At 36.7% G+C, this 26929-nt stretch overlaps 1 protein-coding gene across 1 annotated transcript; it reads right to left on the bottom strand.

The window, feature by feature from the left end:
* Positions 1-843: 843 nt before the first annotated feature.
* On the bottom strand, positions 844-15098 carry LOC107889940 (uncharacterized). The gene is made up of 3 exons (XM_016814471.1): positions 14856-15098; positions 14566-14706; positions 844-984 (listed from the first exon to the last, which is right to left on the bottom strand). The coding sequence occupies exons 1-3, from the start codon at positions 15096-15098 to the stop codon at positions 844-846; spliced, it is 525 nt and encodes a 174-aa protein (XP_016669960.1).
* Positions 15099-26929: the final 11831 nt, after the last annotated feature.

Below are 26929 nucleotides of genomic sequence, written 5' to 3'. Positions count from 1 at the left end.
ATTTTTACATTTCGACTTTAGTCCTTAATTCACCAAATCACCAAATACACTAAATTTAAATATACTCATGCTTGGCCGAATTCTCCTAGCTCTCATAGAAATCCATACATTTCATTTATTTCACATTTTAGTCCCTCAAAATAACATTTTTACAATTTAGCTCAAATTACTCAATTTCACCAAAAATTCAAAGACAATACATGTAAACCCAACATCAAGCTTTCATATTTCAACATATAACATCACCAAGCTCATGAATTCATACATGGTACATTTCCAAATCATCAACAATCTAATGAATTTAAGCATGGGCTAGCTAGAACACTTAACAACGATCACAAAGATGTAGAAATTATCAAAAATCGAGTCAAAACCATACCTTAATTTAGTTTGGAAGTAGCCGAATATCAAAACACAAGAACCCTAGCCTTTCTTTCTTTTGTTTCGGCAAAATGGGATGAAAAATAATATGAATTGTGGCTTTTGTTTTATTAATATAGACTTAATAATAAATTTCCAAATTTAACCTTACTAAATCACTTAAAATCAACTTAATGGATGGTCATAAATGTACATTATACAAGGAAATGGCTTAATAACCACATAAGGACCTCTCAAATATAAAGCCAAGTCAACTAAGCACTTTTAATATCTAGCACACAACTTTTACCTTTTACACAATTAGGTCCTTTTTACAAATTAAACACACAAACAATTAAATTTCCACTTAACACTTTCACTTATATCAATTCATTTATAATAGGCACGAAAAATAATATATAAAAAATATTTTTCTAACTTGGATATGTGGTCCCGAAACCACTATTCTGACTAGGGTCAAAACTAAACTGTTACATGAGTGAACCGCTTGGAAAGGTCCACTAGGGTGGCAGCAGGAGTAGTAGTATGGTGACTCTGAGGTGAATGATGAGGTGGATCCTCGTGGCGGAAAGAGACATCATCAGTAAAGTCTTCATGCTCATCCTGAGGATTAGAATAAGATAACTGATATCTAGGAGGATCCAGTCCACACAATCGCTTGATCACTCATGTGATTCATACTCGATAACCCTTGCAAGGACATCTGTCCAACTAATATGAAGGAGGAGGATTGCTTTAGAGTGTCAATAAGGTCGAAATGTCGTACTAGGCGAGTTACATAAGGGCCTAAGCAGATAGTACCCTTCTTATTGTGTTCTGTGTGATGGCAGCAAGCTAAGGTGATAAAGTAGGCAAGATCGAAGGTGCGTCCCATCACCATGCTTCAAAAGAAATATGCGTAGAATGTACTGACAACCCTAGTGCTCTCCCTTTGACCGGTCAATGTGTGGACCAATATGGCATGAATATAGCACAAAGCCGAAGGAAGAGAAGTCGCCTTCGACCGACTCAGGTCATAGGGTGTCGTAATAGCCATAAGCTATGTCCAGCATAGAGACGATTAATAATGAATGTGCTGACATAAAGTGAGAAACCCCTCAGCATTCATGAACTCCTCAGTATAGAGTCCTAAAGTATCTCTGAATTCCGGGATGCTTAGATGACGCATTGTATTGCCAAGTCAAAAAGTAACAGTGTCTATCTTATCGTGGTTTGACATCACATGCTAAAGAACGAATGTCGGTTAGCTCCAAACTTGTGGGCTCGACTATGGAAAAGAAACGGTCTCAAGGAGCTGTAGCAATTAGTGTGCAGACTCGATCAACTAGGTGCATATGCTCCAAGGCTGCCGAATCAATACAACAGCCTAATCCCAGTGGCCACTGTTGGAGATGCTAATAGAGGTCCTCTTCAGGACCTTGTGAAAATTGTAAACATGGATGGTGTGCCTCGACAGAAGGGCCCGAAGAAGAGGTCATGCCTGGAGTCTCCTACTTTTTCAAAGTGGGGACGGTGACCTTAGACTTTCCTCTCGTGTTCGTCATGATGTACCTGAAATAAAGGGTAATCCCCTAAATCAGCAGGAAATAAGATGGACAAAACAAAACAATCATAATAAACACAATAACGTAGTCCAATAAAAACCACGACTACTAAACCTAAACGAACAAAGAATCTTAATGAAATACGAAACACATAATAAATAAAAGAATGAGAAAATGCGAATGAGAATAAAAATGAAGAACAGAGCAATAAAAATAAAAACAAACTTTAATATACAAAACAATACGAAAAAGACAAACATATAATCAGAACAACTAATCCTAATAAACGAATAGTAAACCGAACTAAGAAAAAGGACTAGAAGAAATTAATACTAATCATAACAATAAGAATAATAAAATAATAAACAATAGTGAAAAAGAAAGAAAAAAACTACTAAGAATCATAAAAAATAGTAGTAAAAATAATAATAGAAATAAACAATAATAAGAAAAAGAAAAGGGTAAATGGTGGAGCACAACACCGATCGACAGTGGTTGGAGGGGTGCACGCGGTGGTTGGCCGCCAGAGGATGCAGAGAAAAGGAGCAGTGGAGGGGGCGAATGGCCAGTACGATGAAGGGAAGGGAAAATTGGGGTCGAGGTGAGGGTGCTTGGGTCAATAATGAGGGAAGAAGAAGGAGGGGAAAGGGAAGAGGGCACTGGGAGAGGGGAAAAGTTGTTCGTACATGAATGGCCTGGACACATTTTGTCGAAGGAGAAATGGAGGTAGGGGCTCGAGAATGGAGGGGACGAGGTGGGATGTGCGCGGTGGTGCGGGATGTAGGAGAGTGACGGGCTGAGGGGAGGAGGGGAGGAAGAAAAGGGAAGGAGGGGAATCGCGAGTAGGGTGGCGATGGTGGTTGACAGGTATGGACGTGAGAGAAGAAGGGGGCGAGGATGACGGTAGTCGGAATAGGGGTCAATGTGCGTAAAGACAGAGCGGCAATGTTGTAACATCCCTAACCCATATCCGTCGCCAGATTAGGTTACGAGTCATTATTGACCAAAACATAGTTTCGAACAGTCATTTATTATAATTTATGTACAAAGTAATATCATTTCCTTTATAAAATTTTCAAACTCAAATAACAACCATCCTCTTATTTCCTATAAGACAAATTCGCATATTTAAGTACATAATCAACCTAAAACAATCATACTTTACTAACCGCATCTCATGTACGAACTATGCTTCAAAACTCAACTATTTCAATTTCATTTATTTGTTCAAATTTCGAACCAAACTAACATACATCAATACCATATTTCTTACGCTTCATAAATTCAATGTTCAAAGCATATGTCCATCAATTTCATGGCATTCAAATACCTAAATTATAATCAAACATATTTCATTTCATATACCAATTTCATTCTTTGCATAATCAATCATATAATTAACAAGACGTCCCTAATAATTTGGCCAAATGTATACGGCATCAAAAAACATATATATATACATACCATATACCAAAATCTCATATTTATAAAAATGAGCCAAATACCATAACTGAATATACAACCACATATATAACACATTTCGTAATCAAGCATTAAACCAACAACTTGACCTTTAAATATTGAACCACAAACAAACATTTCATAGGCATATGTATCTATTTTACCTATCATTAACTGAATGTAAAATATATATATCATATATCATAATTTATCTCACAAAATGACCAAAGTAATTTACAAACTAATTCACAAGGCAATTTATACATCAAAACATAGCTCATTAATAAGCCACACCAAATAGCCAAATTCACATGGCATAGCATAGTCATTACATAGAAAATATGAACACATACCAACATTAACATCTAACCGAATAATTAACCTCATTACCATCACTCAAACCAAATTGTAACTATCCACAAATTCAAAATATATCATCAAAAAAACTTCCCAAAATGAGCTAATTAACAAGGCCGATTATTCAAAAAAATTAACATCATTATCAAGCCATTTTCGCAAGGCTATTTATACACAATTCAAAACTAACCGAATCAAAACTAGACTATACATGGCATATGTCATAAGTACAAGCTTTCAAAGTACTGAAATAGCGATTGATAGTGTGACAATGATCCTTGACGATCCCCGAGCTCAAGCTAGCTTTATATATCTATAAAACAATGAAAGAACACACAAGGTAAGCTTTGAAAGCTTAGTAAGCCATAAGCAAATAAACCATCACAAGAACATTAATAATTTAATTCGAATAGGCCACATTTAACGAATCTAATACACATATACAATCACTTTTCTCATATAATCCATATTACCACGTTAAGTAACTTCACTTACCTTATTTTTCAATGAACATATAAACTTCATAGTACCTGAATCATTTAGCTCAAATTTACATTTGGTCTCGTTTTGACATTGCCCATTGAACCGTTCAGAATCGTTAAGGATACTCGGAAACACATATATCACATATAGAGAAAGCCACGTGCAATGAAAAATGCAAGCACGGTTTGGGGAGGGATTTTTTTTATTCTTTTAAATTTAAATTTATTTAATTGAAACAAGGAAATTATCTACTCCATCCGACTAGTTCCGGGTTCGAGTCCCGGGCCTTACATGTTATCACATATCGATGCCTCTGTCCCAGACAGTATTTTACACATAATCTCTTATCGGTGCCCCTAGACATGGTCTTACATGAAATCACACCTCAAAAGTCCTAATGTCATGACATCACTATCTTATACTATTCCTAAGGTTAATATGAGGCTTTCAACTTCGTAACTCAATCAATTCATGCTCGAAACAAGTCCTCCAATGCTCAATTCAATCTGACAACATATATAAATATACAATTCAATTCGGCAATATATGCATTTAAATTTAAAAACATTTATTTGCATATGAACTTACCTCGTACGGAAACGAATGGATTGGAACAACTATTAACAACTTTCGACTTCCCCCGATCCAAATCTGATTTCTTGCTTTCTTGATCTAAATAAATTCAAATTTAACTTATTTAATCACATATCCATTCAATTTCACCCAAAAACACATAAATGGGCATTTTTCACTTTATCCATAACATTTCACATTTTTACAATTTAGTCCCTATTTCAAAACAACACAAAGTACACAAAATTTCATCAAACCCAAGCATGGCTGAATCTTCCCTAGGTCCCTAATACCCATTAATTCCATTTATTTTACATTTTAACCCCTCAATTTACAAATTTCACAATTTAATCCTTAATAAGCATTTTTATCAAAAATCACTTAATAAACTATGAAAATTTAACAACAAATATTTATTTTTAATCATCAAACAACAAAAAGCTTGCATATTCATCAATGGAATTTCACAAATTCATCATCAAATCTAAAAATTAAAGCATGGGCTAGCTAATATACGAAACAACGATCTCAAAAACATAAAAATTATCAAAAATCGAACAAAAATCACATACTAATTGAAGCTTGAAATGACCGAACCTTAAATATCCATGGTTGTCTTCTTTCTTATTCAAATTTCAAAAAAAAAATTTGAACACTCCACTAGCCTTTTGTATTATTTTAATTTATTAACATTAATACATAATTTACCATTTTACCCATGGCTATTTAACTTGTAAATTAATTACTGGTTGTCCATAAATGTCCACTTACTCTAATATTGGTCAAATAACATTATAAGGACATCCAGTTAAATAAATCATGGCAAATAAGCACTTAAAGAATTAGTATGCCACTTTTGCATTTTACGCGATTTAGTCCTTTTATTTTATTAACTAACCAATCAGTAAAATTAAATCACGAAATTTTCACACATATCAAATAACATGCTGTAAACACAAAAAAATATTAAATTAATTTTACAACCTCAGATTTATGGTTTTGGAATTACTATTTTGATTTAGCTAAAACCGGGCTGTTATAGATGTGGGGGTTTTGGGATAGGAAAAAGATAAAAACAAAATGGGGATTAGGGTTTTAAAGAGGGACACAGTTGCGTTTAGGCCCGTGTTGGGCAACACACCCCTACGCGAGCTTCCTCAACCCGTGTGTAGTTTAAAATTGAAGCCCAGTGGTTACACGGCCTCAGACACACCCTTGTGTCAAACACGACTGTGTGCCAGGCCTTATGTAATCCTCATTCACTTCTCACATTCTTGTGTTCGAGGCCGTGTGGTGCTCACGATCTTCGACACGCCCGTGTGACAGGTCGTGCCTCATACATGCCTGTGTGACAGGCTGTGCCTCACACACGACCGTGTTTATGGCTAGTGTAACTCACTGACTTGTAATTAAATTTGAAAAATTAACTCCAGTATTAACATGGCCTTGGACATGCCTGTGTCTGCAGGACATGTGCACCATATGGTTCTATTGCCAGGCCGTACGGATCACCTCAGGCCATGTAAAAATTGAATTTTGGAAAAATGTAGCCCTAAGCCATGCCCGTGTGTCTAATCTGTGTGGCCTACACGACCAGTCTTCACACCGTGTAACTCTATGTAAGGTACCCCTTTGCGCACATGGCTTTGGACACGCCCATATGTCCAGGCCGTGTGACATACATGGCCGTGTTGCCAAGCTGTGTAACTCACTGTAGAACACCCCAACATGCACACGGCCTGGGACATACTCGTGTATCCCGGCCATGTGGTTCAAAAACTTTTTTTTTAATTTAATTAACTATAAATTAACATGCAATAGAATTTTTAAAAATTGACAAAATTTAAACACTCTGGTTGCCTCCCGAGAAGTGTTTATTTAGATTCTAAGCTTGACTTACCTTGTATGCCCATGGTTAGGGTGGTTCTCGGAGCCGAAACTCTTCTTTCTCATTATCTGTAACAGCCTAATTTTCAGTGGTATCGGGAATAGAGATTTGAGATCACTAAATATGACAAGTGAGTTGAAAATTTAATAAATTAATACCTATGAGTCAAATGTGAATATAAAAGCATTTTTGAATTAGTGAATTTGGTGATTTAAAAGAATTAATTAGGTAAATTGGGTCGAGAATGAGGTATCGAGACCTCAAATTCACAAATCAAGCCATAAATATTTTTATAAATATTTATGGAGTGTTGGTGAGGTAGTAATAAAATTTAGTCAGAAAATTTTGACGTTTGAGTGGTTAATTAAATAAAAAGGACTAAATTGAAAAAGGTGTAAAAGTTGCTAAAAAGGATTAAATAGCTCAATTGTCAAATGAAGAAGGACCTAAAGTGCAAATAAGCCCAAAGGAGATATTTTGGGCGGCAATAGCTGAGAAAAATCAGGAAATGGGTGAAATAAGGGCAAAATTGGAAAATTCCCAAAATGGGCTAAATAAAAATGGGACTAAATTGGAATATCTAGAATTCTCTTCATTTCTCTTCATATTCATCAGCTGAAAAACAGCCATGGAGGAAGGTTCAACCTGGTTTTCATACTCTAGCTTCATGTAAGTTTAATTCTTGCTTTCTCCTTGAAATTTTTATGTTTTTGGACCTTTACAATTGGGTCCAACTTACTATTTCATTAGTTTTTGATTCCATGGCTAATTTTGAAGTTGTTATGGATGAGTGCTGGAAGTATATGATGATTTGGCATGGAATTAGAGCTTTAAATTATTTATATTCTGATTTTATTGAAAGAATTGAATAGAAATTGAATGTTTGGGACCTACTTGTAAAAGAGTTTGAAGTTAGAGCTTTATGTGAAAATTTTGAATTTAAATAGTTATGAAATAACTTATAATGTCTAGAAAAAGTATTAATTGAGAAAATTATCTTAATTGAGGGGTTAATTGAGCAAGGACTGAATTGTATGAATTGTGAAATTTGGGGCAAAATGGAAATCAACATTTTGCAATAAAACTGTTTTGGACAGCAGCAGTATTTTAACTTTGAAAAATCACCAAAAATTGTATAAATCGAATTATAGGATGAATAAAATATTAAATTAAATATTATTGAGTCTAGTTTCTTATCAAAGAAATTATGTAAACAATGGAATTGTAAATCATGAGATACAATAACTTTTGTGAGACAAGGTCAGAATGATTTCGGGTTCCCCTGTTCTGAATTTGGAAAATCATCAAAAATTGGATAAAAATAATTAGGGGCTTAAATTTATATGTTTAGAATCCTGAGTGAGTCTATTTTCAAGAGAAAGAAACAAGGACATCATTCGAATCCTTTACTAGAAGATAATTAATTTTTAGTGAAGAAGGGTCGGAACTGTCAGACAGCAGAACAGGGGAGACTTCAATGAATAAAATATATTAATTGGCCCAACCAAAAATTTTGAAATTTTTATAATAATAAGAAATATGAGTCTAGCTTCTGGGAAAATTTATGGATCTTAATTTGGAGTTCTGTATCTCAAGATAAAAATAATTTAGTGACTATGACACAGATGGATAGCTTGAATATTCACATAAGTAGATAGTGAAAATTATGGATAATGTTACCTACAAGTGTGTTGTTTATACTAAGGATGTGGATGGAGAGGAGGAGGAGGAAAATATACATATATATATGAATGACTTGTGTATAAATTGATCACATGCCCGATTATAATTGATAAATGTTGAATAAGAAATGATATAATGTTTTATTTGGAATATTTATTATGAAATTATGATTATCGTTATAATACAAAAATTGTACTTGTGAGTTTGTATAACTAAATTTTAGTGGCCATTTGTTAATTTTATGAATTTCATGATGTGTTATTTCATATGAATTGATGATAACTTCATGAATATTGTGTGAACCACACGATCTGACCACACAGCTTGTGACCCCTTGTAGTGTTGAAAATTTTTAAATATTTTCAAAAAAATTTCTGAGTTCTCGGTTAAGTCTCGATATCTATATTCTGGGCCTCGATGGCTCACATAAGGGACACTATGATTAAATTTGATTGATTTCAGGTATGACTATTATGTGAAGCGAAATTTTTGTTAAATGATCTGTAAATTTTGGTAATACTCTGAATCCCTATTCTTGCGACGGATACGGGTTAAGGGTGTTACATTATCAATTGTAATACCAAGATGAGGTCTGAGTTGAATACTATTGTAACAGCCTATTTTTAGGTCAAATCAGAATAGTGGTTTTGGGGCCACAAATTTGAAGTCAATGTAACACCCCAAACTCGGCCTGGACGTTATGGCCGAATCTGGCGATGTCAAATTAAAGTGTTTTTTTGTAAAATGCGATATTACTAAAAACCCATTCTCTATTAAACCTCTTTGAGTGATCTTAAAGATGATTTCAAGACATGTCGTTTATTTTCCAAACGTGCGTCGTTTGTCGAAAGTTAATCATATTAAAATGTCGTTATTTTTTTAAAGTGTTATTTCTTGCGAAAGTCTTAAAACCAATTACGTATTCGTGGTATTTTTTGAGAAACATTTATCTTTTTGAAAACCCCCTTTCCTACTGCTAGTAGTTATAAATCGAAGCAAATAAAAATCCCATATTAAAAATAAAATCCAAAGAGGCCTTTTTACAATAAAAATACAAAAAATAAAATTACTTATAATTTAAAAATCAAATATGAAAATATGTGCGGTTGTGTGGCCACCTTTGAGTCCCTCGCAGCATCGATCCGCCTAAGACTGGGGATTACCTGTACAGATAAACATATGGGTGAGTTATGAGAACTCAGTGTGTAACCCCATATCAAATAACCAAACAGTGAGCATATACAGTCTGGGCCTAAGCTCGATTCAGTAATGGTTTAGTCTCAGTTAGGGCCATAGCCCATTACAGTATCAGTATCAGTTTGGACCTAAGCCTATCTTAGTGACAGTAACAGTACAAATGTGCAATCAAGAGATCCTACCCAGTCAGCCTCTACACTTTATCTCCGTCCAAACCTGCACTCCATGTGGGGATATAATCAACCCACCCATCCTTACATTCCAAATAGTACCGGTTGCAGCACTAAACAGTATTCGCAGCAGAGCTGCCAGTACAGTACACTTCCTCCAATCATAATAAAACCCAACCCCATGCAACATATTATGCATCATGTCATGTCATGTCATAATATCATACGTGTACTCAATACGTCTAAAATGGCATGCTTAACACAATCATACATCACATATGGGCACAACAATCATTTTATCAATTAGAGGGTCTAGGTAAACTTACCGAACCAATAGTAGGTCCACAGTCGTCTCGGGCGACCCGTGCAACCTTAACAGTCCAACAGTGAAAATGGACACAAGGCCCATATTGCGAGCCCATGTGGGCCCACACACCTGTGTGGTTCACAGGGCCCATAATGGCCTTGGCCATTTGTATTACATAGCATGGCCTAATAATTTCCACTTGTCCCTGTGGTTTACTCGTGTGGGGCCCACATGCTTTGTAATATCCTAATTTTCGGGTTTTTTCGTGATTCTCGAGTTTTTGGTAAAATTTTTAAGATTAGGTATTTGGTTGTGAAATTCATATTGGAGTGTGTAAATGGGCTTATGGAAGGCCCATACGATGGCCAAAACCCGGTAGAATTTTTGAATTTTGGACTCAAGTAGTTAGGGGCTTTGGATAGGTGGCTTTATTAAAAATTGTGGGTAAAATGTATCACAAAAGAGCCTTTGGTAGAGTAGCTAAGTGACGCCACTAGGGTGCTAAAAAGGTGGCATGTAAGTGGTTGGGGGAAACCAGGGTTCGATCCCCTGTGATGGCAAAAGTGATGTTATTTTTATGCTTTGAGCATGCAGGAGTTGTAGCCGAATGGAACTCTATAGGAGAGAGTTTGAATCAGTCAAACGCATAGATTAAGAAGGGATAAGGGGAGAGATTTTAGGGATTTGAGAGGGAGATAGAGTCAGCCGAATAGAGGGGATTAGAGAGGGGATTTCGGCAGAGGGGTATTAGGTTGGTATTTTCGGCATTAGGGACTTAGGATGTGCCGTTTTCTTCTTTAGGATTGGTCTTTTCTTTTTCTTTCTTCTTCTCTAGCCGAACCTACCACCCTTCCATTCATCATTCCTTCCTTTCTTTTCTTTTTCCAAAACTAGCCCACTACTCCCTTCCGTTCATCTACTACTTCTTTTCTTACCTCCACATCTGCTGAAAAGCTGCAAAAGCCGAACCTGTGAAGCTTGGTGGTGCCGCTTCTTTGTTTACCAGCAACCTTCTTTTTCCTTTAACGTTTTGGTGGCCAATCCCATTATTTTCTAGGCGTTAAACGGTTCAAGGAGGGAGACTGTGTGGAGTAGATACGTTGGAGGAGCAGCTAGGCGTGGGGTATTGATTCGGATAAGCTTGGACCATTGGAGTGACTAAATCTAGATCTAGTCATCAATTTCGGCAAAGGAGAAATCGCGGAGGAGATCTCATCAAGGAATATCGCAAATCAAGTGTGTAATAAACCTTCTTTCGTAGCTTAACTTGATATTCACCGAAAAGCCGAAATTCTGGCATTTCGAGGACTCTTGAGCATGCGAACGCTCATAGGTTAGTTAGATTCGCTAAGTTTGATGATCGGGATCGTTGGAACAGGTAAGGGCACGGTTTGGTGCACGATGATAAGTTGGGCCTCGAGGGGCTGAAATTGGGCCCAATGGGCTTCCGGGCCCCTTCCGGGCCCATTTGGGTAAAGTAGGTAAAAAATGAAATCCTGTTAAATTGTACGTTAAGACGTTAATACCACTACGAAATATAGGCTAAATGAGCCTAGATGACTAAATCAGCTATATAGAGACCATTAGGGGTTTTGGGCCCAAAAGGCCTGAATTTGTTAAAGTGCGTTAAAATCATTGTTTAAACACTTGGAGTTATTGATAATTGTTAATGAACGTAGGAACCCTGATATTTTAATGAAATTACGAAATTATCCTTATAATATGAAAATGACTATTTTGCTCTTAGGGTTTAATTATGAGTTTGATGCATGAGATTTTGATATACATGATTTGATATGATATGCACATGATGTATTCATTTAAGCATGGGTTGGGTTTTATATGAATGGAGGAAGTGCAAAAGGGCTTTGCCCCGGTTTACCGAAAAGGGCTTTGCCCTAGTTTGTCAAAAAGGGCTTTGCCCCAGTTATTAAAAGAGGCTAGGCCTCCAGTTATATGATAAAGCAGCTATGCTGCTAGTGGAGAGTTTGGTTGGGTGGGTTGAATTATTCCCCACATGGAGAGCTTGGTTGGTACGGGTGAAGAGTAGCGGTTGGTGGGTTGAGTAGTCTCCCTAAATGGGTTTGCATATGTTCATTGTTGTTGCATGTATTATTAAAATGGGCCTATGGGCCATACCGTTTATAGTAAAGGCTTCGGCCCAGTGATATGAGTTGCGAATTATAAAAGGCTTCGGCCTAGTAATGTGAATTATGAAGAGGCTTCGACCCAGTATATGTTGAGATTGAATTTGGGCTTAGGCCCAGCAGGCTGATATTGTTTTGGGCTCTGAAAGGGGCTTGTTGCACGCTGAGTTTCCAAACTCACCCCTTCCTTAACCTTGCAGGTGAGCCTTGATGGGGGGACTTGGAGCCGGAAGGGATTCGGAGTGGCCACGGTGATCGCTTTTGGGCTTTTGAAATAAGTGACTAGTTTTCTTTAGTTTATCTTATTTACTATTTATTTTTGGGTTGTAATAAGGCCAATTTAACTTTATTTTCTTTTTGGGATTATTTTATTTTCAATAACTCTAAACTTTTGCTGATAATAATTAAAATGGGCTAGACGATTAATCGGTTTATCAAAGATATCTACCCAAATGAATTTTCAACTCGGTTATCAAAGTGTGGCAATGGTTGTGGGCATGTCTAGGATTGGATCCAATCGAAGAGCTTGGTACTTAAGCAGCCTTCATGGCTTACCTCCTCTATTTCGGATACTTACCTGGTGCACAGCTTCCATTCACTTTTTTAAAACACTAAAATGAAACGTGGGTTTTTAACTTCAATGTGGCACATCGGATTCGGCCATAACGTCTGGGCCGGGTTTGGGATGTTACATGCTTGTGGGGCCCACACGGCCCAATTTGGCTCAAAATGGCCCAAAATAGCCTTGTCCCATGAAATCGCTCATGACCTGCCTCAACGATCACACGTCCATGTTTAGTAACACGGACCACCACACGAGCGAGCGCACGCCTGCGTAGCGTCATCGTTCACTTATTCCGGCTTTTTTCGATTTCCATAGTTAAGATTGTGTTTACACACCTTGTTTGCGAAATTGTGCAAATAGCCCACGAGCACTCCAACCTATATTCAATCACAAGCTTCGGTTAATTGCCTACCAATCGAATTGAAAAGAACCCTAGCCAAAACACTTAGCCAAGAGATTACCTATCACTTGCCTTGATCGATCGATTGAGACTTGCACACTTAAACCGACGAAAGAGTCTAATTATAAGCCCCTTAGAGATAACCTAAAATACAACTAAAACTTAATAACCTAAACCATTATTGATCACACCAATAGTTTGAACCAACTGCATAACAACTTACTGAAAGCGCAAAACTCAGAATAAGAGAAAGAAGCAATCGACCCACAGCCCAAACAAAAGCAGAAAGCACACGATATGAAAGAGGCAAAGGCTAGCACAACCACACCGCTAGCAAAAATCGACAGCAAAGAAAGGTGTTAGGTGAAAGACTAATAAGACAGAAAGATAGAAAGAAAACAGCTGTGCACACTCAACCTGATTGGTCAAAGAACAATTGCCAAACCGAAAGAATAGAAGGATAGATGGGGTATTCGGCCAAAACAAAGATGAAGAGAAAGGGTTGCTAAAACCAAAAGAATTGAAAGAGGGGGCGAAGAAAGAGAATCGACTAAAGGGATGAAAAAGTATAATGGACAGAGGAAGGAGGTTTGGCCACTAGATAGAGGGAAGAGAAACGTTTGCCAGAGGAAAAGTAGACTAAAAAAAACCGGCTAACAAGGGGAAAGAAGATAGTCGAAAGGGAGAACAAAGTTAAAAAAATCGAGAAAGAAAATACCTGAATGAACCCCAACAATATTCAGCCTCCAAGCAAAAAAGAACCAAAAGAGTAGACAGAAACCGAAATGAGGAGCAAACCAGCCAAAGCCAAATTCTTGAGTGCCTAGAATTCAAATTCGGCACCAACACTCTCTCTCACCTCAACTTCCCATAATTTCCTCCCCAAATCCCTCCATGTCGTCCACTTCTCCCCCAACCACTTAATTCAAAATCCATGCTAACACTTTGGTATTTCGGTCAAACCACAACACTCCCACGGCACCAGCAGCAAAATAAAACACTCCCCTGCATCGTCAAGACTCGAACTCAAGACTCTTATGAACAGTAATATGCCACCTATCCCTTAGACCAGCAGGCCTATTCTAACATAAAATACCCATATTTATTTAAAAGCCCACTGACTAAAGGTTTATTCTTTTAAAAAAAACTTTTGCTCAAGCCAAGGCTTGAACCCAGGGCTTCTCAGACTCTTCCCAGGACACTTAACCACTGAAGTAGACATGCATTTGTGTGTAACACAAACATAAAAAAATAAATATTTAGAAGTCTTGGGGCGTTACAACTCTACCCCCTAAAAGAAAATTTTGGGCTTGAAATTTACCTGATCAAAACAGATGAAGGTATTGTTGTCGCATCGCCTCCTCAAGTTTCCACATGGCCTCTTCAAAGCTGTGCTTACACCAAAAAACCTTAACCAGTGGGATAGACTTCCTCCTTAAGACCTTAACATCATGATCTAATATTTGAACCGGCTCTTCCTCGAAAGTTAAATCTAGTTTAGCCTCAATCTCCTCAATCGAAATAACATACATAGGATTAGAGTAGTAGCGCTTCAACATAGAGATGTGGAACACATCGTGAATTCGGTTTAACTCTGGAGGTAACTCTAGCTGATAGGAACTGATCCCACATGTTTCAGTATGCGGTAAGGCCTAATAAACCTAGGGCTTAGCTTACTTTTATGTCCAATCGTTAGTACCTTTTTCCATAGCAAGACCTTGAGAAACACGAAGTCCCCCATAGAATACTCAATCTCTTTACGCTTCAGATCCACATATGACTTCTGTCTGTCTAATGTCATCTTCAGTCGATCTCGAATTAGTCTAACTTTATCCTTGGTGTCATAAACTAATTCAGGGCCCAAAACACACCACTCACCCAACTCAGTCCAACACGAAGGAGTACGACACCGACGACTATATAATGCCTCATAAAGTGCCATCTGTATGATAGACTGATAGCTATTGTTATAAGCAAACTCTGCTAGTGGCAAGTAATCCTCCCAACTACCTCAAAAATTAATCATGCAACTCCTTATCATGTCCTCCAGTATCTGAATCACCCTCCCTGACTGACCATCTGCCTGAGGATGAAACGTAGTACTGAAGTCCAACCTTGTACCCAGAGCTTCATGTAACTTATTCTAGAAATGAGACGTGAAGCGAGGATCTTTATCAGATATTATGGAAATTGACACCCCATGTAGTCTCACTATCTCAGACACACACATCTTAGCCAGCTTTTAGAAAGGGTAATCGGTACGAACTGGTATGAAATGGGCAGATTTTGTCAATCGATCCACGACGACCCATACTAAGTCCTTCTTAGTAGGTGTTAGGGGCAGCCCACTAATGAAGTCAATAGTCATTTTCTCCCACTTCCAAAGTGGTATTTTAACTTGCTGAAGCAATCCTGAAAGTAACTGATGTTCAGCCTTAACCTGCTAGCAAGTTAAACATTTACTCACGAAGTCAGTAACTTCACGCTTAAGACCCAACCACCAATATAACTCATGAAGGTCTCGGTACATCTTATTTCCACTAGGATGCATAGCATAAGGACTACTATGCACCTCTCGTAGTATAGACTGCCTCAAATTAGTATCCTTTGGTACACAGATCCTTCCCCAGAAACAGAGCACTCCTTCACTATTCAACCCAAAATCCACAGTATCACCATTCTTAACTTGTCAGAAATGAAGACCCAGTGACTCATCCTCCAACTATTTACCTTTAATCTAATCCATCCACGTTGGTTTAACTTGGAGTTCAGCCAACAAACTACTATCATCAAATAAACTGAGGTGAGCAAACATCGCTCTCAGCTCAGTCATAGCTGTATGACTCAATTCGTCTGCCACTATCTTGGCCTTCTCAGGATGGTATTCGATCGTACAATCATAGCCCTTAAGTATTCAATCCATCTACGTTGCCTAAGATTTAGCTCTTTCTAAGTGAGGAGATATTTGAGGTTCTTGTGATCCGTGTAAATGATACACTTCTCACCGTACAAATAATGCCTCCAAATTTTTAGTACGAATACCACCGCAGCCAACTCCAAGTCATGCGTCAGATAATTCACCTCATGAGTCTTAAGCTGATGAGACGTATATGCAACGACCTTACCATCTTGTATCAACACACATCCCAAACCAACATGTGATGCATCGCTGTAGACAGTGAACTCTTTCCCAAACTCTGGCTGTATCAAGACGGGGCCTTAGTAAGAATTTTCTTGAGCTTCTTGAAGCGCTCTTACTGCGCATCAGTCCAGTTAAACAACACCCCTTTATGCAAAAACTTAGTCAGAGCTGCTGCAATCAATGAAAATCCCTCAACAAATTGCTGATAATATCCTGCCAGTCTGAGAAAACTGCTGACCTCAAATACAGTCTTAGGTGGCTTCCAATCCAGAATAGTTTCAATTTTTCGAGGATCAACACTGATCGCTTTAGCAAATACCACATGGCCTAGAAATGTTGCCTCTCGTAACCAGAACTCATACTTACTAAACTTGGCGTACAGTTGTTTCTCCCTCAGAATCTGCAGAACCACTCGGAGATGTTCATCATGTTCATCCTCAGTCCTCGAATACACCAGAATGACATCAATAAAAACTACTATGAACCGATCCAGATACGGTTGGAACACTCAATTCATCAGATCCATAAAAGTCGCTGGTGCATTCGTTAGTCCAAAGGGCATCACTAGGAACTCGTAATGAGCATAACGAGTCCTAAATGTTGTCTTGTATATATCAGTCTCTTTAACCCTCAGTTGATGATACCTCTATCGGAGATCAATCTTAGAGAAAACTGAAGGTCCACGAAACTGGTCGAACATATCATTTATCCTCGGTAGGGGGTACTTATTCTTAATGGTCAATTTATTCAATTGCCGATAATCAATGCATATACACATGGATCCGTCCTTCTTTTTCACAAAAAAAAACTGGTGCTCCCCACGAAGACACACTAGGGTGGTAAACCCACGATCCAATAATTATTGAATCTAAGCTTTAAGCTCCACCAGCTCCTTCGGTGCCATTCTATAATGGGCGATGGACACCGAAGCTATACCAGGTAGGAACTCAATCCCAAACTCAACTTCACGGTTTGGAGGTAACCCAGCTCGAGTACCTCCACGACCTCCGCCGTGGCCTCTTGTACCCCTTCCACGAGTACCTCTGGTGCTCATTATCGATTTGCATTTTATCTGTATTAACAGTTTTATGCATCAGTTTACAGTTCCAGTGTTTATTAATGGATACTTTATGGAAAACAGTATTAAAAATTTAGAGTTCATTTTCGCAGAACACAGTCTTACTACAGTTTTTAGTTTACCCTAAATAGAGTATTTCAGTACAGTCTACTACCTAAAGTAGTACCAATATTCCAGTTTAAATAAACAATAGTTTTAGATTACTTACAGAATCGGCGCTGGAGACTCGATGCACCACACATTCAGTAAAACATTTTAAAATACATCAAATCATTTGAAATAGTTCTTTTTAGAAATTCCAAGTTTTTTAAGAGAAACCCAAATCCATAACCGAGTTTTGCAACCTGACTCTGATACCAATAAATGTAACACCCCAAACCTGGCCTGGACGTTATGGCCGAATCTGGCAATGTAACATTAAAGTGTTTTTTGAAAAGTGCGATATTGCTAAAAACCCATTCTCTATTAAACCTCTTTGAGTGATCTTAAAGATGATTTCAAGACATGTCATTTATTTTCCAAACGTGAGTCGTTTGTCGAAAGTTAATCATATTAAAACGTCGTTATTTTTTTAAAAATTTTATTTCTTACAGAAGTTCTTAAAACCAATTATGTATTCATGGTATTCTTTTGAAAAACATTTATCTTTTTGAAAACTTGTGTCTTTTCTACTACTAGTAGTTATAAATAGAAGCAAATAAAAATCCCACATTAAAAATAAAATCCAAAGATGCCTTTTTTACAATAAAAATACCCAAAATAAAATTACTTATAATTTAAAAATCAAATATGAAAGTATGTACGGTTGTGTGGCCACCTTTGAGTCCCTCGCAGCACCGATCCGCCTAAGACTGGGGATTACCTGTACAGATAAATAGATGGGGGAGTTATGAAAACTCAGTGTGTAATCCCATATCAAATAACTAAACAGTGAGTATATACAGTCTGGGCCTAAGCCCAATTTAGTAATGGTTCAGTCTCAGTTAGGGCCTCAGCCTATTACGGTATCAGTCTCAGTTTGGGCCTGAACCCATCTCAGTGACAGTAACAGTACAGATATGCAATCAAGAGATCTTACCCAGCCAGCCTCTACACTTCATCTCCGTTCAACCCTGCACTCCATGTGGGGATATAATCAACCCACCCATCCCTACATTCCAAATAGTACCGGTTACGGCACTAAACAATATTTGTAGTAGAGCTGCTAGTACAGTACACTTCCTCCAATCATAACAAAACCCAACCCCATGCAACACATCATGAATCGTGTCATGTCATGTCATAATATCATACATGTACTCAATACGTCTAAAATGGCATGCTTAACACAATCATACCTCACATAGAGGCATAACAGTGATTTTATCACATAAGGGCATAACATTCATTTTATCAATTAGGGGGTCTAGGTAAACTTACTGACCCAACAGCAGGTCCACAGACTGAGTTGCCTTGATATCACTTGCCTCGATATCACTTGCCTCATCTTGGTATTACAATTTATCTTGGCGATCGATTGAGACTTGCACACTTAAACCGAAGTAAGAGACTGATTACAAACCCGTTAGAGATAACTTGCAATACAACCGAAACTTAATAACCTAAACCATTATTAATCACACCAATAGTTTTAACTCACTGCATAACAACTTATCGAAAGTAAAAAACCTAGAATAGGAGAAAGAACCAATCGGCCCACAACCTAAAGAAAAGTTGAGAGCACACGATACGACAAAGGCAAAGGCTAGCACAACCACACCTCTAGCAAAAATTGGCAACAAAGAAAGGTGTTAGGTGAAAGACTAATACGACAGAAGAGAGAAAGAAAAAAACTGTGCACACTTAACCATATTGGTCAAAGAACAATTGCCAAATTGAAAGAATAGAAAAAGGAGAGATGGGATATTCGACCAAAACAAAGATGAAGGGAAAGGGTTGCTAAAACCAAAAGACTTGAAAGAAGGGGAGAAGAAATAGAATCGACGAAAGGGATGAAAGAGTATAATAGCCAGAGGAAGGAGGTTCGGCCAGAGGAGAAGTAGACTAAAAGGAAACAGGCTAACAAGGGGAAAGAACGATAGTCAAAAGGTAGAACAAAGTAAAAAAAAACATAGAAAGAAAATACCGAAATGAACCCCAACAATATTCGGCCTCCAAGCAGAAAAGAACCAAAAGAGTAGACAAAAATCAAAATGAGGAGCAAATCATCCAAAGTCGAATTCTTGAGTACCCAGAATTCAAATTCAGCACAAACACTCCCTCTCACCTCAACTTCCCATAATTTCCTCCCTAAATCCCTCCATGTCGTTCGCTCCTCCCTTAATCACTAAATTTAAAATCCACTCAAACACTTTAGTGTTTCGGTCAAAACACAACACTCCCACGACACCAGCAGCAAAATAAAACACTCTCTTGCATCGCCAAGACTCGAACTCAAGACCCTTAGTAGCAGTAACACGCCACCTATCCCTTAGACCAGCAGACCCATTCTGACATAAAATACCCACATTTATTTAGTAGCCCACTGGCTAGAGACAGGGTTTATTCTTTTAAAAACAAAACTTTTGATCAAGCCAAGGCTTGAACCTAATACTTGTCAGACTCTTCCCAGGACACTTAACCACTGAAGCAGACATACATTTGTGTGTAACACAAACATACAAAAATAAATACCTAGAATTCTTGGGGTGTTACAGTCAAATATTTATTTTATTATTTTAATAAGGTTTACAACATGATAGAATTATTATGTGAAAGTTTTGTAAAAAAATTTTACTGTTTAAATGATTAATTCTATAAAAAGGACTAAATTGCATAACACGTAAAAGTTGAATTCTATTGTTTAAATGTATTATTAGTTATGAATCATTAAAATAGAAGTCCTTATATTAAAATTTGACCATGATTAAAGTTAGTGGACATTTATGTCTGTGGATTATAATGATATTTGATGGTTTATAATAAGGTTATTAAGGTAATTTAGTATTAAATGTTTAATTAAACAGAACAAAAACCATTTTCATGCTATAATCTTCTTCAATAACTAAATGTGAAAGTGAAAATAAGGGTTTTAAAGCTTTGAAGGTTTGGCCATTGTTGTTCAAGCATGTAAGTCCATTTTGACTCGGTTTTTAATGATTTTTATGTTTTTGAGATCGTTGATTTGTATACTAGCTAGCCCGTACCTTAATTTTTGAATTTCTTCATGATTTCGTAAAGTGCCATTGTTGAATAATTGAGTTCTTTGATGTTTAATGATAGGTTATGGAAGTTTGATAATAGTTAAACTAGTTTTGTAAAGTGATTTCTGACAAAATTGTCAAATAGGGATTAAATTCAGAAATTGTAAAATTATGTGGTTGAAAGTGTGAAATAAGGACAAATATGAGCTGCTAGGAGTCCCTATGAAATTCGACTATATTGGGTTATGGCCTAATTGTGCAATTTTGCATTTTTATGTGTTAAGGGCTAAATTACAAAGTAGTGAAAAGTCTAGGGGTAAAATTATAAATTAGCCAAAATGAATGTTTTACGCTAAATTGAATTGAATGAAAATTTGAATGAGTTAATTTGATATTATATATATCAAGATAAACAAATACCAGAATTAGTTCGGGAAAAGAAAAAGTGGACGAATAGCGATAGATTTATCCGAGGATACGAGGTAAGTTGTATAATTAGAATCGAACTTCTATATATACTTGAAAATATTTGAAATGAATATCTGTGATTGAGTAATTGATGTACTTGAAATATAAATGTCCTATTGAGATATATTATATTTATTACCGAACCCTGTTTGAACTATATAAAACTTGTCACTAGGGTTACCGATTTGGTCAAGCTCCTGCATTTGTTACAGACTCACCATAGCTCTTATGAGCTTACTGATATATCAGCTTGTAAGAGCTTACTGCTATCAGCTTATTGGAGCTTACCATTTCAGCTCGCATGAGCTTACTGTTCAGCTCGATAGAGCTTATCGTTTTAGCCCAATAGAGCTTATTGTTCATCAGATCTGGAGAAGCTCACCGATCATGGCTCGAAAGAGTATAAATGATAATGAATTGATGGATTAATGATGTTATTCACCTGAGTATCATTTGAATTTCTAATAGGTTCAACGGGCACAAATAATGTTATACAGATGAGTTACGGTTCATAAATGTTGTCAATGTTATATATGATATATGAATTTGGAATGATGCAAGGAATTGTATTAATAGGTGGTTTTATGTAATTTTATAATGACTAATATGTGATGAATACCTGTGATTAGGTGTTTGTTAATTGAATTGGTTGCACTTTAAGTATTGCTTTGATTTTGTACAAATGGTAAGTTTAACACTGAATTATACATGCTTACTAAGCTAGAAAGCTTACTCTGTTTCTTTTTTTTTTATTTTTTATAGAGGCTCGTTAGCAGGCTCGTTAGCTCGCTTATTTCGGACAAGTAGGAGTTGCACATCACACTATCCAAATTTTGATTGGTACTTTTGAACTTGTGGATATTATAAATATGGCATGTATAGGTTAGTTTAAAAGATGATAATTGATATCGTAGGTTAGGTATATTTTGTATATGTGTTAAGCAATGTGATTTGGCTTATTTTAGTATCATCTTTGGTTGTGTATAAGTATTCTATTATGGTACGTTTTGGCAAAGAATAGATAGAATGAAAATATGCAAATGATGTCTTGATATGTATTTGGTACATAAATGGATTATGCATGACGTTGATTAAGTAATTAGGTATGTGAATGTTAGTTTTGTATATGGAAAATTATGTGTATTGAAATGGTTATCTTGGCTGCCTAATGAGTTGTAAAAATGTGGTTATCTATGCTTATAAATGCTTGTGTCTATAGGGTGGCAAAATGGCTTTGTAAATAGCCTATTTTTGTCCACACGGGCAGGGACACGAACGTGTGTCTCAGCCGTATGGGACACATGGTCATGCTACATGGCTGTGTGTCCATTGGGGTACCCTTTCGAATTAAAGTCAGTATACCCTACAGTTTTGACACGGCCTAGACACACGGGCGTGTCTACTGGAAGTGTGTGGCACTCGGGCTAGCACATGGGCGTGTGGCCGGCCGTGTGGCCAAGTCAGTAACCTTCCTAATTTTCCCCACGGCCTGGCACACCGGTGTGTGCTCAGCCGTGTGGTGCAAGTTAGTATGTATGTCCTTTTTTCACACGGTCTAAAACATGGGCGTGTTTACTAGCCGTGTGAGGTACACGACCTGATCATACAGGCGTGTAACAGTTGAAATGTTGAAATTTTTCTAAGTTCCCAAAGTTTTAAAATGTTATTGATTTAGTTCTGAATGCATGATTAAAGCTTCGTATGCTCGATTTAAGTACATATTAAATATGAATGAATGATAGTTACTGAAATGAGATGACATTTAATAAATGATTGTTCTGAATTGAGTTATAAGTCTGGTAATGCCTCTTAACCTATTCCAGAGACTGTTACGGGTTAGTGGTGTTACATTTTTTGGTATCAGGGCTATGGTTTAGTCTGTTCTAGGAAAAACGTAGCATATATGAGTTTAGCTATACATGTCATATATATAAAACTGTGATAGTGTGATGACTCCGGACGTCTCCAAATGTGTTTTTATATAGTAAGGATCCCGAACAAGCTGTAGTAAACGACGTAGAAAGTATGCGCCAGCTCCCGGTCAAGGGATAGTGCCTACGGAATCTAGACCTGTGACGAGTAGTCACGGAGATGACGCTAAAGAAGCCTTCTTTCAAATATTGGACGAGGGGTTCACACAGTACATTCATACGAATCCAACTGTTCAACAACCTCCACCCCCACCTATTCCCCAACCGATCCCTATAGTTCCTCAAGGTATTGATCCTCTATGATTAAATAAACCACCTGTTGATAAGATACGAAAACACGGGGCTGAAGAATTCAGAGCAACTATTAGTGATGATCCTGAGAGAGCCGAGTTTTGGCTTGAGAACACAGTTCGGGTATTCGACGAATTATCCTGCACACCTAAAGAATGTTTAAAATGTGTAGTATCACTATTGAGAGACACTGTGTATCAGTGGTGGAATACCTTGATATCAATAGTTCCGCAAGAAAGAGTTACTTGGGATTTCTTTCAAGATGAATTTAGAAAGAAATACATCAGCCAAAGATTCATTGATTAGAAAAGAAAATAATTCCTTGAATTGAAGTAGGGTCGTATGTCAGTCACAGAATATGAAAGAAAGTTTGTACGACTCAGCAAATATGCTTCTAAATGCGTCTCTTCTGAAGCTGTAATGTGTAAAAATTCGAGGATGGATTGAATGAAGAAATCAGAGTGTTAGTCAGAATTCTTGAGCTGAAAGAGTTTGTTGTTTTATTTGATTGAGCTTATAAAGCCGAAGAGCTTTACAAAGAGAAAAGAAAAGCCGATTCTATGGCTAGAGATTCTAGAAAGAGATTTGCGGGCAAACCACATCAGTCAGCATCAAAGAAATTTAAAGACTATCATCCTCGTTTTACAGCTTTTACGAGAAATTCGATTAGAGATAGAGATGTGAGACATTTCAGTTCTAAACCTCAGGCGACATACGTTGGCAAGCGTTAGAAATGCTGGACCTAAATGTAAACACTACAATTAGAAGCATTATGGTGAATGTAGATTAGTGAGTGGAGCTTGCTTTAAATGTGGATCGCTTGATCATTATCTTCGGGATTGCCCAGAAAAGTTTACAGCTAATAGAAAGTGAGTAACACGGTTTCTAGAGGGAGACAACCCCGAAATACTGGAAATATAAGTGGTAACCGAGGTGTTACGAGATATTCGACTGTAAGATTTAAGGCACGAGCACCTGCCAGAGCTTATGCTATACGTGCACGAGAGGAGGCATCATAGCCAGACGTTATTACCGGTACTTTTTCTCTTTTTGAAACTGATATAGTTTGTAACGCCCCCACGCCCGAGACCATCACCGGAGTCGAGCTTGAGGGGTTACCGAACATAATTTATCAATTTAAGAACTTCAAATCATTTGTTTCTACATTCACAGCTTTCTAGCTACTCGCGTCATAGTTACAAGAAAAATCATATCTCAAGTTACGAAACTTGAAATCAAGATCCGTAAATTTTCCCTGAATTTAGACTCATGTATCTATTTACTAATTTTTTTCTAGAATTTTTTATTGGGCCAATTAGTACAGTTTATTAATTAAAATATCCCCTATTTCAGGGTTCGACTGCTCTGACCTCTGTGTATTACGAATCAGATATATCTCTATACAAAATTTCAATGACTATGAGGTTTGTTTCTATTAAAATTAAACTCAATAAGGAATCTGTAAATATAAATAACAACTTATAATTATTTTATTAAAATTTATTATAAATTTTTAAAGTCAAAACAGGGGATCCAGAAATCACTCTGGCAATATTTCGCAAAAGTTTAAATATCTCATAAAATATAATTTATATTCCTGTTTTGTTCAATCCATATGAAAATAGACTCATTAAGCTTAAATTTCATAACTCACTCATCATTTATTTCTATTTATAATATTTTTAGTGATTTTTCAAATTCATGTCATTGCTGCAGCAATATTCTGTTTTAAGGCAAGTTTCATCTTTCCATGAATTTTTATGAACTAGATAACCTGTTAAACTTCCATGATATCAAACATGATCTAAATTAGCCATCACCATGACTTATCAATATCAAACATTTTCTCAACCAAACATGGCCATATCACAAAATTATTTACACAAAATAGGTATATTGCTATACATGCCATACTTAAGTAGTTGTACAAGCCATTTACCAAGATAAAAGTCCTTTGGATAGTGTGATCGAACTTTCGACCTGTCCCCATTCCTGAGCCGGCTTGTTCAAAACTACAGTGAAGGAAAAGGAAGGAGTAAGCATAAATGCTTAGTAAGTTCATATGAAAATAACAAGTAACATAACAATACAAATATACCAAACAACTTTAGCATGGTACCACCAAAACATATATCACATCTTTAAACATCATTCATCATCTTACCACCTTATCGTTGTTGTATCTATTTTCAACCCGAGGGTTAAGAACATACCTGTCCAAAGTGTCCATTTCACAACACTTACCCAAAACGTCACTTATATCTTAAGTGCTCTTCCATTAAACTAGAAATTTTACCCGTTGAACACATCGGAATATAACTCAGATACATGGATAATTTGCACATAAGTGCCACATATGTAATCAAGAAATCATGTAACCCGCCCCTAAGTGAACTCGGACTCAACTCAACGAGCTCGAGCGTTTGCATCCATAAATGAACTCAGACTCAACTCAACGAGTTCGGATGCCTAGTTACATCGCACGAACTCGGACTCAAGTCAACGAGTTCGGACATTTGCATCCATAAGTGAACTCGGACTCAACTCAATGAGTTCGGATGCTCAACCATCCTAGTGACATGTCACTTGTATCCTAATCTATTCCTAAGGTTCAAACGGGCTTTTTCCCTCGATCTCACATTTGCCGTCTTCCTTGGAATATCGGAACCGATACTTGGTAGCAATTCATATTTATCAAGTAGTAAACATAATTTGCATATTACTCAACATTAACCACAAAGCATAATATTTCACGATTAAAAATCAGCATATCATATAATTAACATTAATAACTTAAAAATAACATTTATGCTACATTATTTACACAAGAACTTACCTTGGTACCAAAATATAAAGATTTTGCAATTTAGTCCACAATCTTTTCTTTTCCTCGATCACGACTTGAATCTCATTTTTCTTGATCTATAATACCAAATTAATCTTATTTAATACATACATTTATCAAAACAGCATTTAATACGAACTTTTAAAAAAATTACACTTTTGCCCCTAGGCTCAGGAATTAAACTTTATTCCTTATTCTTATGTTTTATAACATGCTGATCACTTTTCCCTTCTATGGCAACATCAAATTCTCTCTCTAACATATACATGTGACTATTAGGTATTTTTGCCGATTAAGCCCTTTTACTCGTTTTCACTAAAAATCGAGTAGCACAAGTTGTCTAACATAAATTAAAACCCCATATTCTATCATAAAACATCAAAATACACAAATTTCACCTATTGGTATTTTTCCAAATATAAACCCTAGGTTGAATTATTGCTAGCATAAGCTTAATCGAGCTTCCGGGATTCCAAAAACGTAAAGAACATTAAAAACGGGGCTTGGAATCACTTACTATGGAGCTTGGAAGCTTGAAAAAACCCTAGCTATGGAGAACCCTTGAAATTTCGGCCTAATGAAGAAGATGGACAAAAATTGGCTTTTAATTTTGTTTTTAATTCATTTTAATAACTAAATGACCAAAATACCCTTACTACTAAACTTTCCAAAAATTCCTTCCATGTCCTAATTTTGTCCATGAACTTAAAATTGGTTAAATTTCTATTTAAGACCTCCTCATTAATATTCCAAAACAATTTCATACTAAAAACTTCTAGAATGAAAGTTTTGCAACTTATTCGATTTAGTCCCTACTTTCAATTTAAGCACTTTAG

Source organism: Gossypium hirsutum, chromosome A09 (assembly GCF_007990345.1).
Source record: "Gossypium hirsutum isolate 1008001.06 chromosome A09, Gossypium_hirsutum_v2.1, whole genome shotgun sequence".
Classification (NCBI taxonomy): domain Eukaryota; kingdom Viridiplantae; phylum Streptophyta; class Magnoliopsida; order Malvales; family Malvaceae; genus Gossypium; species Gossypium hirsutum.
The sequence above is the reverse complement of the archived record's forward strand: the minus strand, read 5'-3'. Positions and strand labels throughout refer to the sequence as shown.